Raw genomic sequence first — 17,352 nt, 5'->3', positions numbered from 1 at the left:
GACATTTTATTGAAAAATTTCATCGATTCCGAATGTTTTGCACAAATGCACTCTTTGATATATGTGATATTTCACGTGCAATACCATATGTTCATTGATACAGATTTTAAAATCATTAAAAACGTCTACAAAGGTAGGCCTAAATTCAAACCGTTCAACTGGATTTTATTTTTTATTTTTTATTTTTGAAAATAGAGAGAATAACAGATGAAAATCCATTTATGATCCACCCACCTTCCTAAAAACTCCTCCCAATCAATGGTTAGGAACGTGTGGTAGGTACAATATTTGTGCTCCGGCCGACTTCTAGGTGGTCCATTTGTACATCGCACCCACACTTCAATTGTGGGCTCTCAATGTTGTTCATGTAAAATCTACCCTGAACACCAGTGACTCCTGTCGACTACATGATTAGAAACAGTGTACATAGGGCCCTCCAAACTGTTTACCTTGGTATGCTCCACATGAATTTTGATGTGGCATCTAATGGTTGGGAGTGAATTTCACATAACCGTGGCCTTGTTAAAATCAAGGGGTGGACGTATCTCCCAACTATTTTCTTTGGTGTGGCCTACCTACATCACAAGTCAACCTGATATTGTCCCTAAGCCTAAGCTGGGATTGCACCTCTAATGGTCGGAGGACTTCGTATACACCAAGTGGGCCCTGACAAAACTTAATATGCTATGCTGCTCTTGATTTTGAGCATAGCCAACATGATTTTTCTGTATGATCCACTCTGACAATTAGATATTTAGTCCCATATTGTACCTTCTTTTTTTTTTATTTTAACACACACACACACCCCACACACTCACGCTAGTGGAATTTCATCACTTATGGGTACTTGAACCCTTGACCGGGAGTTGAAACTCCTGAGAGTCTACCACCCGGGCAAGAGTAAGGACCCTCCCATATTGTACCTAGAGATTAAACAAATCAAGCTGACATGTGATTCTGATGAGCCACACCAGAATAAAACAGCTGAGAGAGCCGTCTACCCTTTTGACTTCTAGACCGCCCACCATGATAACTGCACTCTTAACCATTATATTCCAAAAAAATTTAGGCCTGGCCTATCCAACAATTACTTGAGCCCACTGTGGAAACATGGATAGAAATAGTTTGGAAGGTGATCATTGCTCCATACATTGTTTCCAATCATGGGGTCAACCTAAAGCACATATGGAGCTGCATTTTTTGACCTTGGCCTAACATGGGGTGACGAACGTGGTAGTCAGGGCAAATTTTACATAAATATCACAATGGGGCCCATCCTTGCTGCCCACCCACTCATTTGCTCAAACGATGGCCATGCTAGAAGGTAGTGGAATGGAAATTATATAGATTAATGATGTCGCTTTTAGAAAAATTGAAAGATGCACTGGAATGTAAATTCAATATTAATTAGGTATTTTTTTGAATTCCCCTAGATATATATAGTTATGTGTCACCATCCCTCTCTTTAAAATTCCCTTGGATAAATATACAAATCGCCATCCCTCTCTTTAAAATTCCCTTGGATAATTATTACATACAAGTCGCCATCCTTCTTTGAAAAAAAAAAACCTTATACATTTATCACATATACACACTTAAATTTGTGTTGACTGTCCATTATGTGGGATCAAGTGTGGGCAAACCTTAATGTGGACCATTCATTATGTGGAGCCCCACCTTCAGTATGGGTCATTCTATCATGTGTGCCAACTGTGAGAAAGAGAGATTGCAAAGAGGATATGAGGGGGAAATTTGGAATTTTCAACAACACTTAAAGCCCTAAACCTCCACACGCCTAAACCAATTAAGCTCTTAAAAAGTGATCTCTCAATTACTTAAAATTTAAGAGCTTATTTGCTAGTTTCTAAAAAAAATGAAGATGTAAAATTAAAGCTTTACAAAAATAAGACTTATTTATTTAGAAATAAGCGAATAAGTTCTTATTTGTAAAGACGCCAAACGGTCCCTTAATGCTTCCCTATGCTCTTGTCATTCTAGGAATCGCAGCTCAAGCTGTTGATCCCACATCTCAGAACTAGGTAGGACTGTTACTTCAAAAAGCCCCTTCAAACTGATCTCGTAGCCGCTCATACTTCTGAAGTTCAGCCATCGATAGAGATGGAGATAGTTCCGCCAAGACCTGTCAAGAAGTTGAAGGCCTGTAAATGTGAGCACATGAATAACAGAACTTTGACCTTTTCAATGAGTAATTATCTGATCCTCCACTTGGGTTCTCAGCACCAAGGCCCTCCGAAGTCTCCTAGATTGAATAGTCACCAATCTCAAGCCTTTATGTTGAAAGTGGTCCTTGCTAACCCTCCAGTAGTGGGCCAGAATTGGAAGGCTAGAACTGTCATATAAAAGAGATTTCAGGGCATAGGCAGACAGATGGTTTGGATCACTGACCCACGGGACCTACTATCGGATCTGAAATCCAGATTATACAGTGCAAAACCTCATGTCAAGGATCCTATAATTCCTCCTATACTTCCTCGTTTTCAATATTCTAATGGTTACCCATCAGAATGGGTGAAATTGAGAGTGGCAACTGCATGCCTGTAAGAACAAATATGATAACTAACAGAACAAATTGCATTCCTAGGGACAGGTCTATCATAGCACAACTATGTGATACCTTCATAAAATCATCAAGTTCAACAACAACTGAATCCACCTCTCCATCTGGGCATGAAGCCTCTGATTGATGGAATGAAGCCTACAAAAAGAAAATACATGCAAGCATCAAAACAACACATGCACTTGGTATGTTATTATCAGTGTTTTAAATAGCGAATAGCGTGTAAGCTACACACTGCTACTAGTTTGTTAATAAAGGCTGCATTTGGTTGCACCAAACATCATGAGATTTTATGATATTTTGCACCAAAAACTGATACAGGAACAGATAAAGAACTGTGATTATGCCTCTGCTCTTCACAAAATTCATGACATGGACATTGAGATACTTTCAGCCATATGTAAGCCAAATATATCTCATTTAAAAAAGTTCGACTAATTCTATTTGTTTTTATGTTTTACTATACATAACATTACTCTTTCCCCTGCATGCTAAATTTATGAGACAAATGTTAATAGCAAACATTCTTTACATATATGCGTTCGTCAACATCATCAACATCTTTTTTAATGCAAACCGTCATCGTCATCACCATTATAGCCTTCTCTTAGGCAAGTTTGGCAATGCTAAGTGCTTTTAAGCATTTTTTTTTTTTTTTTTTCAAACATGAATAGTTGTTAAACACATTTGGTTAACGTTCTTAATTAATACTTCTTAAGAACAGTGTTTTAAATAGTGAATAGTGTGTAGCGTAGCATTCACCCTTCTAAAGTGTGGGGTGCACGCTCGCTACTACTAGATTTTTAATCAAAGTTGCTCTTTGTTGCACCAATTTCATGACATTTCGTACTAAATTAAACTCATTAATTTGTTTTTTTCAAAGATGATAATTTTATCGCCCTCGAAGAGAGGAAAGAGAGCAAAAAGAGAAACTACAAAGGGAAAGGGACAGCAGGAGCTGCCTTAACAAAGGCAACCCACTCCGTCACCAAGTGAATAACTTTACAAATGACCTCCCTACCCCCTTCCTCCTCATTTCTGAAACATCTACCATTTCAGGCATTCCAAATAACCCAAAGAACTACCATAATGAGCAAACACCAAACCGCTTTCGGAGCCTTGTCAACTCCACCTCCATGCCAAGCCCACAAGAGATCGTTCGTCTTCTTCGGCATAACCTAATCCACGTGGAGAAGACAAAGGAAAAACTCTCAAACCTTAGTAACGAAAGGACAATGAATAAAAAGGTGATCAATCGATTCCTCATTCTCCATACACATCAAGCAAATATTGGGAAGGATAAGAGAGCGTCTTTGCATGTTATCGATAGTGAGAATCCTCTTCCTCCCAACCAACCAGACAAAGGCAACAACCTGAGAAGGGGCTCCATGGAACCAATGGAAATAAGGGAGGGAAACACTAGAGCGATCGGAGAGCAAATTATAAAGCAATTTAATCGAGAACTTCCCTGAACTCTGATTGACCAAATAATTTTGTCTTCCTGGAACAAGTCCAGCTTGATCGAATCTAGCAAGAGCAATAAGGCTGGCCACTCCGTAAGTTTCTCTTCTGATAGATTTATGCGGCAAGGGGGAGACCAAACTATCTAACCACCTTCCGTCGAGAAGCACTCCCTGTCTTTAATGAACCGATCGGGAGCTAAATGAGCAATGTAGGGGGAAAGAGTCCTTTCGCGCAACAGTGCCACACCAGATGTCCACCCAAAATCTTATACATGATCCATTGCCAATTCTGAAGGAAGTGCCTCCAAGAACAATGGGTTGTAATTTCATCATCGCTTTCCACGCGGCTGAAGCCCTATAAGACAAAGATTGGTTCACAAACCAACCCCCCTCTTGTGAACTGTACCTGCCGACAACTAAGTTTCTCCAAAGCCTGCCCTCTTTGACATTGAATATCTCCAAATCCAGTTCTCTAAAAGTGTAAACCGTACCTGTCGACAACTTAGTTTCTCCAAAGCCTGCCCTCTTCGACACTGAATATCTCCACATTGATTCTCAAACCAGAAGCTACTGCAAAACACACCATAATCTTCCTCAAAATTTTAATCGACTCATCATTCGCCTCATAGAAGAAAAGGGTGTCATCCGTGTGTGTGTGTGTGTGTGTGTGTGTGTGTAACTCGGCACTTTCATATATGAGAAGATGAAACTATACAACCCAGTTGCACACCTTCGAGAGCCCTTGAAGACCAGGGGGTCCTATTAACAAATGGGGCCCATCAGGGCCACCCCTATACAACAAAACCGACAAAAGGAAACAAAGAAACAAAAAAGTCAACCCATCTAAAGAACCCTATTGGACGATTCTAAGAGAACCAAGCCCCACTTTATCTAAGAACACGCTGCCCTGTACGAGCTCAGGGAGGTCCTGCTCGCTGCAAAAAAGGGAAGGGACCTGACTCAAGCTCGCCTCTCGGGCTAAGCTATCAGCTGGGCCGTTGCCCTCTCTTTTGATGAGTTGAATGTGCGCAGGGCCAAAATCCTGAACAGCTAGGGACGCCCCTGCCACGGGAGCGACGACTTGGCCAAGATGTTGTCAACCGTTTGCTTAGAGCCCGATTCGATGATGGTGTTGGAGAATCCGCTGTTAAGGGACAATTGAAGCCCATCGTGGACTGCTCTCAGCTCCACAAAATTATTAGTCCCAAAACCGTAGCCGGCCCCAAAGGCCAACAGAAACTCACCCTTATAACCACGAAGGATACCGCCACCCCCTGATGGCCCAAGATTTCCTCTAGACGACCCATCCATGTTAAGCTTGACCCAGCCCCCTGAAGGCTTGATCCATCTAATAATCTTGACGTGCTTATTGGTGCCAGGGGCTGGAGAGAGGATCAAAAAATCCCTCACCCTGTCCCTGTGAAAACACCGCAAATCGAAGGACTTTGGATTCTGGAAAATGGCGGAAACATATCAGGAGATGTTGGAGATGCATTTTGCTGCGCGCCAAGGTCTACTATCAAGTTTCACACCGTTTCTCGCACACCAAATTTCCCAGATGATGAGGCTGGGGATAATCCTATGAAAATGGACATAAAACCCCCCTAACGCAGACGCTAGCCACCACTGCCTAAAATGAGCCTCCACCGAGGGAGTTGGGAGGAGATGGATCTCAAAGATCCGCCGGAAGTGATCCCAAATGCTGGAAGCCAACTGCCCATCGAGGAACAGGTGACGGATCGTTTCCACATCTGCTGAAGCTGCCTGGCCCTCACCACAACAGCTGCACTTGGAAGCCATTTGGATGCCTTTTGATTGGATGTTGGAGTCCACAGGGACCGCGTTAAGGAAAACTCTCCAGAGGAGGACAGCCATCTTAGGAGGGAGATTAGCCTGCCGAATCCAAGATGCCCAAGAAGTCACGCTGGAGTGCTACCTGCAAAGGCCCCATGCCGATCTAATTGAAAAGGTACCTAACCAATCCAGCGGCCAGATGCAGCAGTCGCTGTCCTTGGACGTTGCTAGGCCTGCATGAAAGATGACATCAATCACATACTGGGGCAAGAAGGAGAGGATCGAAGATGGGGGGAGCGGCCCTGTTAGGCCCAGAAAATCCCTGACTTGCAGCGAGAGGAGATCAGCTGGGAACATCCTACTTACCCTGTTCAACAAAGGGCCTAGGCCTGACCAATTATCATTCCAGAGACTGGTGGCACCCTCACCCACCAGCCACTGCGCATTTTCCTCCACCAAGTGAAGCATAGATCTGATTTTTGTCCACAGCGGGGAGGCGGGCTGAACTGAGGAATCCTTGCTGCTAGGATTTAAATCCTGGGAGTGTTTGGCCCTCACGAGCTGAACCCACAACCCTATGTCGGAGCCAAACCTCATGTCCCACACCAATTTCAATTTGGAGGCTTTGATCACATCCGAAAGACTCCTGATGTCGAGGCCGCCTTCATCAATAAGCTTCGCAATCTTGGGCCACGCAATCCAATGAAATTTTTTCTTCCATCTGCCCATCCCTAGAAAAATCTGGCAAAGCTTCTTTCCAGTTTAGCGATCACCTGAGCCGGGACAATAGCTCCAGCCATGGCGTGGAGGGGGATACTACTAAGAACATGGCGGATAAGAGTGGCCCTACTAGCTTGGGAGAGGTGCCTGGCTTTCCATCCACTTATCCTGCTATCCACTTTGTCCAACAAACTGAAAATCAGCGCACTTAATTTTGCCCCTGCTAAGCGAGACTCCCAGGTAGCGAAGACCGGAAGAGGATCGGTTAATCCCGAGAATGCGCTCAATGGAACTGATACGCCCAGCTGGCAGCTTATCTGAGCACCCAAAAGAACTTTTCCGGAGATTTATTTTCTGGCCCGAAGCTGCTTGATACTCAGTTAATAGAGCTTTGAGCCTGAGGAGCGAAGCTCTACTCCTGTTAAGGAAAAAGAGAGTGTCATCTGCGAACAATAGGTGAGTGGCAATTGGGCATATCCCCTGCGAATCTGGAAAGGCTGGCACCAACCTCTAGTCATCATAGCTTTGAAGCTTCTAGAGAGGGCTTCGGCTGACAGGATGAAGAGGCCTGGGGAGAGGGGATCTCCCTGTCACAGACCCCTAGACGATTTGAAGAAGCCCGCAGCTTCACCGTTGATAAGAATGGAGAACCAGTTGTTACCCCAGCAACGCTCCATGAGAGAGATCCAAGAAACGCTAAATCCAAATTTCTAGAGCACCCGCTTGAGAAAACCCCAGTCCACTCTATAGTAGGCTTTTTCAAGATCCAGCTTCAGGAGAAGGTTTCCCCCTCTGACCTTCCTGTTCAAGTCCCTTAAGATCTCCTAGGCGTAGGCTATGTTCTTTGTCATGGGGCGACCACGAACAAACACCCCTTGTTAAGAAGATACCAATTTAGGGAGCAACTCACTAAGCCTGGACGCCAACAGTTTGGCAAATATCTTGTAAATGACATTGCAAAGACTGATGGGCCGGAAGTCCGCAAATGATGTGGCTGACAACGCCTTGGGAATAAGGCAGATTAAGGATGTTGTGAACGCTCTTGGCAGAGGGGCTCCTTCCAGAAAGAGGCGGCTGCTTTAAGCAGGTCCTCTCCCACAAACTGCCAGCAATGCAAGAAGAAAGCACTGGAGAATCCGTGTGGGCCTGACACTCCATCTTTTGGGATAGATAGCACTGCCTTATGTAATTCGTCTAAGGAAGGAGGGGCAATCAGCTCGCAGTTATCGTCTGCTGTTACAAGGGAGGGAATTTCCTACAGGATACCGTCTGATGGCTCAGTTGCTTCAGCTTGGAGCATGGCTAAAAAGAAAGAAACTGCAACAGCCTTTATATCTTCCTGAGAGGTACACATCTGCCCGTTTTGGTCGGAAATGGTAGAGATCCCTGCACGCCTGACTCGTTCTGAAGCTGCAGTGTGAAAATACTTAGTGTTTCTATCACCTTCATTCAGCCACGAATTTCTTGACTTTTGTTTCCAGAAAACTTCATGCGCCAATTTCTGCCTTGCTGTTGCGTTTTCCTAATGTAAGTCTTCATTTCTTTAGTTTTGCATGCGGACTTCCATGGCGGATAGTTCGTCTTCAGCTTGCTGGACCTGCCTTATAATATTCCCGAAGATGATTTTGTTCCAACTTCTCAAGGCCAGTGTTCGAAATATCGATACTATCAGCCGATATTATCGGTATCGGCCCCCAGCGAGACGAAACCCGTCCGATAACGCTAGGAAGATACAAAAAATCTCAATATCCAGATATTGCACAATATATTGTCGATATCGCGCTATATATCATTGACATCACCGATACATCGTGCAAAATCGCATGATTACTGCTCCATTATTGTCGGAAATCGACAAACAGACTCATTATTCGGAAAAAAAGAAAACCTTTGAACAAGTAGATTTTGGTACCTGTAAAGGAGATCGCCCTAATTGGAAGCTGTATTTGAAATCGCGAAATCCAGAGAAATTCTCGACGAAATCCGGAGATATTCTCAACGAAATGATGGATTTGGTAGAGATTTTAGGGTTCCGGAACGCCGAAACCCTCTCTCCTTCGAAAAAAAAGGGCTCTGAGCCCTTTTTACGAGATGCGGATGGGCTGGCGTACCGCACACCACTGACGTGGATGATGTGTTGACGTCACCAAGTTTTGTGGGTCCCATCTGAGGTATATGTTATATCCAAACCGTTCATCCATTTGGCGAGCTCGTCATAAGGGTTAAGCCAAAAAATAAGACAGATCCAAAGATCAAGTGGACCACACTGGAAAAAGTAGCGGGATATTGAACGTCTACCATTGAAACCCTTTTGGGGGTCACAAAAGTTTTGGATCGTATGATATTTGGTTTTCCTCTTCATCAAGGTCTTTGTGACCTCATGAACAGATTGGATGGAAAAAAAACGTTATGGTGGACCGTACGAATGTTATAACGGTGAGAATCATTGTCCTCAGTGCTATTTGTGGTGTGGTCCAATTGAGGTTTGGATGTGACTCATTTTTGGTCTCATGATCTAAAATGATATCTCCAAATGGATGAACGGTGTGAATATAATAAATACATTATTGTGGGACCCATGTAACTCTGATCTCTTTTGAACTGTTTGTACAATTGGAGGTGGATGATCGTCCGCGCTACTTCGCATGAAGTTCATGCGCTGGAAACTTAGTTGGGTCCACCGCGATGTTTGTGAGAAATCCACTCCGTCCATCTGTTTTTTTAGCACATTTTAAGACAGGACCGAAAAATGAGCCGAATCCAAGACTCAAGTGGGCTGAAAACATGAGGATTGAAGGTCCACAGTTGAAATATTCGAGGGGCCACAAGTTTTGAATCAGTCTAATATTTGGGTTTTCAATTCATCCTAGTAGTAATGACGTTATGAACGGTATGGATGGAATGTAAACATCATTGTCGACTCAGGAAGGTTTCCACTGTAGGAATTTACCTACCCACCTTTTTCTTTAATGCGGCCCACTTGAGTCTTGGATCCTGCTCAATTTTTGCCTCAAGTCTTAAAATAAGCTCACAAAACTGATGGATGGAGTAGATTTCTTACAAACATCACGGTGTGCCCCACTCCTGCAAAAGGATTTAGTAGGGAATCCGTGTCCCATCTTCACACGACACATACCCATACCTCGCTGATGTGTGGTACACAAGCCAATCCACACCCTCCATCCATTTTCATAAGTAATTTTAAGGTATGAGCCCAAAAAGCAGACAGATGTAAGATCGAGTGTACCACACCACAAGAAAATGCGGTGGCAATGATGTCCACCATTGAAGCTTTTTAGGGCCCACCGTAATGTTTATTTGTCATCCAATCTATTCATGAGGTTTGACAAACCTGGATGGGAAAACATAAATATTAGCTTTTTCCAAAAAATTTATAGCCCCAAAAAAGTTTAATGGTGATCATTCAATGACCACTATTTTGTGTGGTGTGGTCCACCTCAGATTTGGATCTGCCTTATTTTTCAAGCCATGCCCTAAAATGATATGTTAAAATGAATTTCAATTGAGGTTTGGATATGACTCATTTTCATATATATCTTTATACATTTATAAATGGTATGCATCATATTTAAATATACTTACCTTAGCTTAAACAAATAACGCATAACTTAGTACTTTATACAAAGGAAATTTATTATGTGCACTTCTTTTTCGATATTTTATGATTTAAAAGTGTGTATTAAGGTCTTTTTAAATAATCTCTGAAGTTTCATAAAAAAATTCAACCATTTAGCTAATGTTTCCCCATGTTTCCCAAAAGTGCGATAAATTATGCGATACAAACGATATATCGCGTGCGATAACCGATACGTATCTGTATCCCAAGGTTGTGATACATTGCGCGATACCGATATTTCGAACAATGCTCAAGGCCTGTTTAACTCTGATAAGCTTCAGCTGAACGTTTAACAGAGGCTGAGGGGAGAGATGGGCTGACCAAGCATCCCTAGTAACTTGCATAAAAGAATCATGGAGGGTCCACATTCGAAGAAATCTGAAGGGCCTGGGAGCCGCATTCGCTTGACTTGGGAAGGACAGGCGGAGAGGAGCGTGATCTGAATTAGCCCAAGGAAGATGATCAACTCTGAAAAGTGGAAACGCCTCAATCTAGCTATCATTATGCAGCACCCTGTCTAGCCTCGCCCAAACTCGAGCAAGGCCTGCCCGGTTGTTGCTCCGTGTGAACCGATTACCAGCAAAACCAGCATCAATGAGGCCTGCTTCGTGGATGGCTTCAACAAAATCTTTTGAACTAAAACGCGTGGAAGAGGACGCACCCAGTCTTTCATCTACAGCTGCCACCGAGTTGAAATCACCTGCAATTGCCCAAGGGCATTGGGTGGTTCTGCTGGCGGAAGTAAGCTCGTTCCAAAGGGATTTCCTTAGCAACCTGCAACATCGAGCATACACAATCGAAAAAAGAACGGGCTCTAAACAGTTATGCGTATGGATGTTAATGTTGATCATCCAGTTTGACATGGATGTCATATCTATTTGTGGTTGTGGCAGAGGCGCTAAGTTGGACGCTTCAAAAGGGCGAGGAGAACGAACTCTTTACTAGGTTTACTATTGCAGGTTGCCAGGACATCATCAATCACCCTCAATATATGGATGACACAGGAAGCTCTAAAATACCATTTCAACAATCCGCCAATTAGCAAAGAATAAGAAGCATAGTGAATGTAGGACTTCATCCAACCCCTCCACTTAATGTTGCAACCTAGACTCCTAATCAGTGAAAAATTCTAACACAAATCATTTACAAGTGAGCATTACACCAAGACTTGACAAGCGGATGAATTTTCTAGTGGGCTATGTTGACATAGCTTAGATAGGGAAAAGATACTCTAATATAGGGTAGGCCTGAACTTTCAAATCCGGGTGTTCCCAAAACTCCCCTCCGCTTCCAACAAGTCACACACTCATATTCCGGAAATACCAAAACAACAGAATTCCACAGTCAAACTACCGGAATGACCGGCCACCCTTTGACTGCAACAATTGTAATAGTGGTCCTAATTGTGGTCATCACTCCTTAGCATATCCTGCAGCTACAAGACGTGCTTTGTATCGCTCTATTCTACGGTCTAGGAAATCCTAGTCTACGTGATCGTAGGCTCTCTCAAAGTCTAATTTGCAAATCAAACCGGTGTTCTCCTCTTTACGTGAAGTCACGCATTCATGATCCATAAGGGCGCTATCTAGAATTTGCCTATCAAGCATAAACACCCCCTGGAATTCAAAAATGACTTTAAAGATAAATTTTCTGAATCTCAGAGCTAGAATTTTCTCCAAGATCATATAGGGACTACCAAACAAACTTACCAGCCTGGAATCAATCAATTGCTCAGGAGCCGTAACAGCCGTTACAACATGTATCGTAAAGGTAACAGTGGTGGCCGTTACGACCACCGTTACCCTTAAAGAACACCTTGCTCTGGACGGAAACGGATTACCACTAGCCAATGGCTAGTGGTCGGTGCTCTGTGGGCCCCATGATGCGGACACAGGTGCATTCAAGGTGTACCAACGAAGAAAGCGCCAACCACAAGTGCCGTCCTTGTGGATAGGCGAATATTGAGGAGCTGAAGACCTTTCACATGTGATTGGACATATAGAAGACCCCACTTAGGGAAGACACTTGTGAAGGAAGATTGGAGAAAGAAGACCGAGCGCCCAAACTTTCCCATACTTATGTTATTTGCATGTTTTTTGACTTAGTTAGGGGTCTTTTAGTAATCTTATATCTTTATTTGCTTATCCTAGGGGTATTTTAGCAATTTTATGTCTTTATTTGCTTATTTAAGTGGGGTAAAGCCATAAACACGAATTTCAACTATTGATTAATGAAAAGCAAACCCTTTGGTTGCCTCCTTCCTCTCTTCTCTCTAATGGTGCTTCTTCTCTCCCCTTGATCTTTTTCTTCTAATTTCTTCTTGTGCCCCTCTAACTTCCTCAAGGTAATAACTTTCTTCCTTCTATTTTTCAGTTTTGGCTAATTCTTCTTCGATCAAAATCTTGAAAACCGATTTAAACCCTAAATCCCCAAATTCTCAAATCCCTAATCCGAGAAACTTCTTGGTTCTTCGGACTAGTGATCTTCATTGATCGATTGAGTGTGACCATGCAAGATCGGGAGGTCTCATCCCTCGCCGGATCCAACCCAAGTAGTAATTGAATTCCATAACCCGTGGTTGTAGTGATGGCCCGCTCCATTGCATGTTTCCTTTATGATTTTCTCAATTATGATGATTACTGTTAGAATTTTAGATCATTTATTCCTTTTATTTCCGCTGTTTAATTGTGTCCATGAGCATGCATCATAATTAGGGTTGTCCTGCGTCAAATTTGGTATTAAAGCCTAGGCTTGCATGGTTTTTGTCTAGATCGAGTTATCAAATTAGGGTTTTGATTTTTAGGTTTAACTTAGGAAAGTTTCCAATTTTAGAAAGTTCCTAATCTGAAAAATTTCCAGATTTGAGTTGTTTCCTGTTTCAACTTAATTGTGTCAGTTCATAGTAGTTTTGCATTCATCGCATTCATCTTGAAAGTCATAACACCTAGTAGTCTAGTTAGGTAGAGTTTGGTTCAAGTCTTCATTGTATGCCCACGACAAGAGGTAGAGGTTTTGAACTTCAACCTACCATGAATAACGAGCAGTTATCTGAGCAACTTGCTCAATTGATACAAAAGATAACCGCCCTAGAAGCGGGTCAAAGGCGTGAGTTTGCCCGCCTTGAGAACCAAATTACCACTACCATGACTAAGGTGGAGCAACTAGAGGCGTCCCAAAAGGAAAACCCCGCCGTAAGGGAAGATGCGCACTCCCAAGTGGAAGGAATCATTGAAGAACGTGCTGCCACACGTGGTGGTAGTGAGGATAGAGATCGTGGTAACGGTCGTGGTGTGGTGCGAGAGGCACGAGCCACATATGGTCATCAAGACCGTTATGATCCAGATGAGCGTGTGATGAAGAGTGTGAGAGTTGAGGCCCCGAGTTTTGATGGACGCTTGGATCCCAAGGCATTCCTTGACTGGGTTGCTGACATGGACCACTACTTTGAGTGGTATGGCATGTCAGAAAACCGTCAAATGCGGTTTGCTAAGATGAAGCTTGTGGGTCAAGCCAAGCTCTTCTGGACCAACACCGAGCGTAGGATAGAGAGAGTTGGTAGAGCCCCTATCACACATTGGTATGAGATGAAAGAGAAGTTGAAGGAGAAGTACCTTCCTCTCTCATACCGTCAGAAGCTCCTTGACCAATGGCAATCCTTACGCCAAGGGTCAATGCCTGCCGCTGACTACATCACTAAATTTGAAGAGTATGTGATGCGATGTGATATCCGAGAAGACCCTCTAGTAACGCTCTCGCGTTTTAAGATGGGCCTTTGTGCGGATCTTCAGCGCGAGCTTATTACTCGGCCCTTAACGGACTTAGATGAAGCATATCAAGTCGTGCAGGAGTTAGAGCAGTATCTGAAGGCTCCTGTCTTTCGTCGTTTTGAGTCCCGAGACTCCAATGCTAGATCTAGTTCCCAAGGAACTAGACCTAATATTGGTAATCAACCTAGGGCACAGGCGACCATTCCGCCTAGGCCTAGGGAGGACAAGGGCAAAGGGGTTCTTGCTGCCGGTCCTAATAACATGAGCCAAGTGAGGTGCTATGAGTGTGGCAACCTTGGCCACATGTCTAATCAGTGCCCTACGAAGAGTCGTGGGAGAGCCTTAGTTATAGGCGAGTCCCACGAGGGTGGAGATGACCAGGGTGATTATGAAGTTGAAGAGTATCACCCTGAAGGAGGACTTACTGATAAAGAAGTGAATGGAGAAGCAACGCTTGCAGTAGTCAGGCGTGTGTTAGCTCAGTCTAGAAGTAGTGCTGACTGGCGTCGAAGCACTATCTTCTACACTATTGCCAAGTGTGGTGAAAAGAATTGTAAGGTGATAGTGGACAGTGGAAGTTGTCAGAATGTGATTTCCACTAGCACCTTAGATCGCTTAAAACTGAAATCCACACCTCATCCAGACCCGTATAAAGTTTCTTGGGTTGACAAGACATCCCTACCTGTCACCCAGCAATGTCTAGTCCCCATCGAATTTGGGTCATACAAAGAGTCCCTGTGGTGTGATGTTTTACCTATGGATGTGGGACATGTTATCCTAGGTAGACCGTGGCTATTCGATAATGATGTCACGATCTTTGGCCGTTCGAATGCGTGTACTTTTATGTATAATGGTAAAAAGATCAAACTTAATCCCATGCCACCTGAGAATACACTAGGGAAGAAGAAGGATGAGAAGGCAAGTGAGCCTAGAGAAATGAGGAAATCCAAACCTAAGTCTTTACATATAATCAACGCAAGAGAGTTTGAAAAAGAGGCTAAGGAGGATTCTATGGTGTATGCCCTTGTAGCTAGAGAAATTACACCTGAGGTTCCATCAAAGTTGCCCTGTGAGGTGACCTCGGTCCTGAAGGAATACAGTGATGTATTTCCTGAAGACTTACCGAATGAGTTGCCACCTATGAGGGACATACAACATGCCATTGATCTCGTCCCGTGGTCTACTTTACCGAACCTTCCTCACTACAGGATGAACCTTGCAGCCATGCAGAGTTGAAGAAGCAAATTGATGAACTTCTGAAAGGGTTTCATCCAAGAGAGTATGAGCCCGTGTGTCGTGCTGCATTGTTGACGCCAAAGAAAGACGGCACGTGGCGCATGTGTGTGGACAGTAGTGCCATAAACAAAATTACTTGTCAAGTATAGGTTCCCTATACCTAGACTTGATGATATGCTTGACATGATGGCCAGGTCTACTATATTCTCTAAGATAGACCTCAAGAGTGGATATCACCAAATTCGTATACGCCCAGGAGATGAGTGGAAGACGGCGTTTAAGACGAAAGATGGGCTATATGAGTGGTTGGTCATGCCATTCGGCTTGACTAACGCACCCAGTACTTTCATGCGGGTGATGACACAAACTTTGAGGCCGTTCATGGAAAAATTCCTAGTGGTGTACTTTGACGATATTCTTATTTATAGTACCACTAAGGAATCACACCTTGAACATTTAAAGAAGGTCTGTAGTGTCCTTAGGAAGGAAAAGTTGTACGCTAATCTTAAGAAATGTGCATTCATGTCTAACCAAGTTGTGTTCTTAGGATTTATAGTGTCATCTGAAGTGATGCGGGCAGACCCTGAAAAAGTCAAGGCCATAGTTGAGTGGCCAGAACCAAAGAACATTCATGAGGTGCGAAGTTTTCACGGCCTAGCAACTTTTTATCGTCGGTTCATTAGGGGTTTTAGCACGATCATGGCTCCCATTACCGAGTGCATGAAAAAGGGAGAGTTCGTGTGGTCTAAAGCCGCCGTCAAGGCTTTTAAAGAAATTAAGGGCAAGATGGTGGAAGTTCCTGTCATGCGTCTACCTGACTTTTCTAAAGTCTTTGTAGTAGCGTGCGATGCGTCTGGTGTCGGTATAGGTGGAGTGTTGAGTCAAGAAGGGCACCCAGTGGCCTATTTCAGTGAAAAACTGAATGAGGCAAAACAAAAATACTCCACTTACGACAAAGAATTTTATGCGGTAGTGCAATCCCTGAGACATTGGCGACACTACCTCCTACCGCAAGAATTCGTTTTGTTTTCTGACCATGAGGCTTTGAGATATTTGCATTCTCAGAAGAAACTCAACCCAAGGCATGCCAAGTGGGTAGCGTTTCTTCAGGAATATTCGTTTGTTTTGAAACACAAGGCCGGGGTTGAAAACAAACCAGCGGATGCCCTTAGTAGGAGAGTGGCGTTGCTCAACTCCTTGAGTGTAGAGGTAGTCGGATTTGAGCAACTGAAAGATGAATACCCCATATGTCCTGATTTTGGGGGTACTTACGCATCGCTCTCTAGTGACCAGCATATTATGGGTGAATATGTTCTTAAAGATGGCTTTCTTTTCAAGGGAGACAGACTTTGTATTCCCTGTATGTCCCTTCGTGAATTCCTCATCTAGGAGCTTCATTCAGGAGGGATAGCTGGCCATTTTGGTCGTGATAAGACCATTGCCCTCGTGGAAGATCGTTTCTATTGGCCAAGCCTCAAGCGAGACGTAGCCAAAGTTTTAGGGCAGTGTCGAACATGTCAGCTGGCAAAGCAAAGAAAGCAAAATACTAGGCTGTACACGCCATTGCCAGTGCCACATGCTCCGTGGCAGGACATTAGTATGGACTTCGTGCTCGGGCTTCCTAAGACTATAAAAAAGCACAATTCCGTTTTTGTCGTTGTGGACCGTTTTTCTAAAATGGCGCATTTCCTCCCATGTTCGAAGACGTCAGATGCGTCTCATGTTGCTCGTATCTTTTTTGATGGTGTGGTGCGTCTCCATGGGTTACCTAAAACCATAGTGTCTGATCGTGATGTTCGATTTACTAGCTATTTTTGGAAGACACTGTGGCACATTATGGGAACTCGTTTGCAATTTTCTACTGCTTACCACCCACAAACAGATGGTCAAACTGAAGTGGTAAACCGTAGCCTTGGAAATCTTCTACGTTGTCTAGTGGGTGAACATGTTAAGACTTGGGACCTAATTTTACCAACTGCTGAACTTGCTTATAATGGGTCAGTTAATAGATCTACAGGGTTGAGTCCTTTTGAAATTGTAAGTGGTTATAAACCTAAAATGCCCATAGATCTCTTACCTATGTCTGTTACCCAAAGGTCTTCTGAGTCAGCCGATGCATTCGCACGCCATATTCATGATTTGCATACACATATTGGA

The 17,352-nt window shown here is 43.6% G+C and overlaps 1 protein-coding gene across 10 annotated transcripts in view; it reads right to left on the bottom strand.

Annotated features, from left to right (window-relative positions):
• LOC131234441 (peroxisomal ATPase PEX6) overlaps window positions 1–17,352 on the bottom strand; it is an 81,367-nt gene that overhangs the window by 4,541 nt on the left and 59,474 nt on the right. For 8 of the 10 annotated variants that reach the window (XM_058231323.1, XM_058231314.1, XM_058231317.1 and 5 more), the window contains 2 exons: window positions 2,636–2,716; window positions 1,461–2,140 (listed from right to left, as the gene is read on the bottom strand). The exons of 1 other annotated variant lie outside the window; for it this stretch is intronic. In XM_058231323.1, the coding sequence (XP_058087306.1) occupies window positions 2,054–2,140; window positions 2,636–2,716 (168 nt within the window). In that variant the 3' untranslated portion in view covers window positions 1,461–2,053. Of the gene's footprint in view, window positions 1–1,460; window positions 2,160–2,635; window positions 2,717–17,352 lie in introns of those variants that run through there. One more of the 10 variants, XM_058231315.1, reaches the window with a different exon arrangement.

This window comes from Magnolia sinica, chromosome 19 (genome assembly GCF_029962835.1).
Source record: "Magnolia sinica isolate HGM2019 chromosome 19, MsV1, whole genome shotgun sequence".
Classification (NCBI taxonomy): domain Eukaryota; kingdom Viridiplantae; phylum Streptophyta; class Magnoliopsida; order Magnoliales; family Magnoliaceae; genus Magnolia; species Magnolia sinica.
The sequence above is the reverse complement of the archived record's forward strand: the minus strand, read 5'-3'. Positions and strand labels throughout refer to the sequence as shown.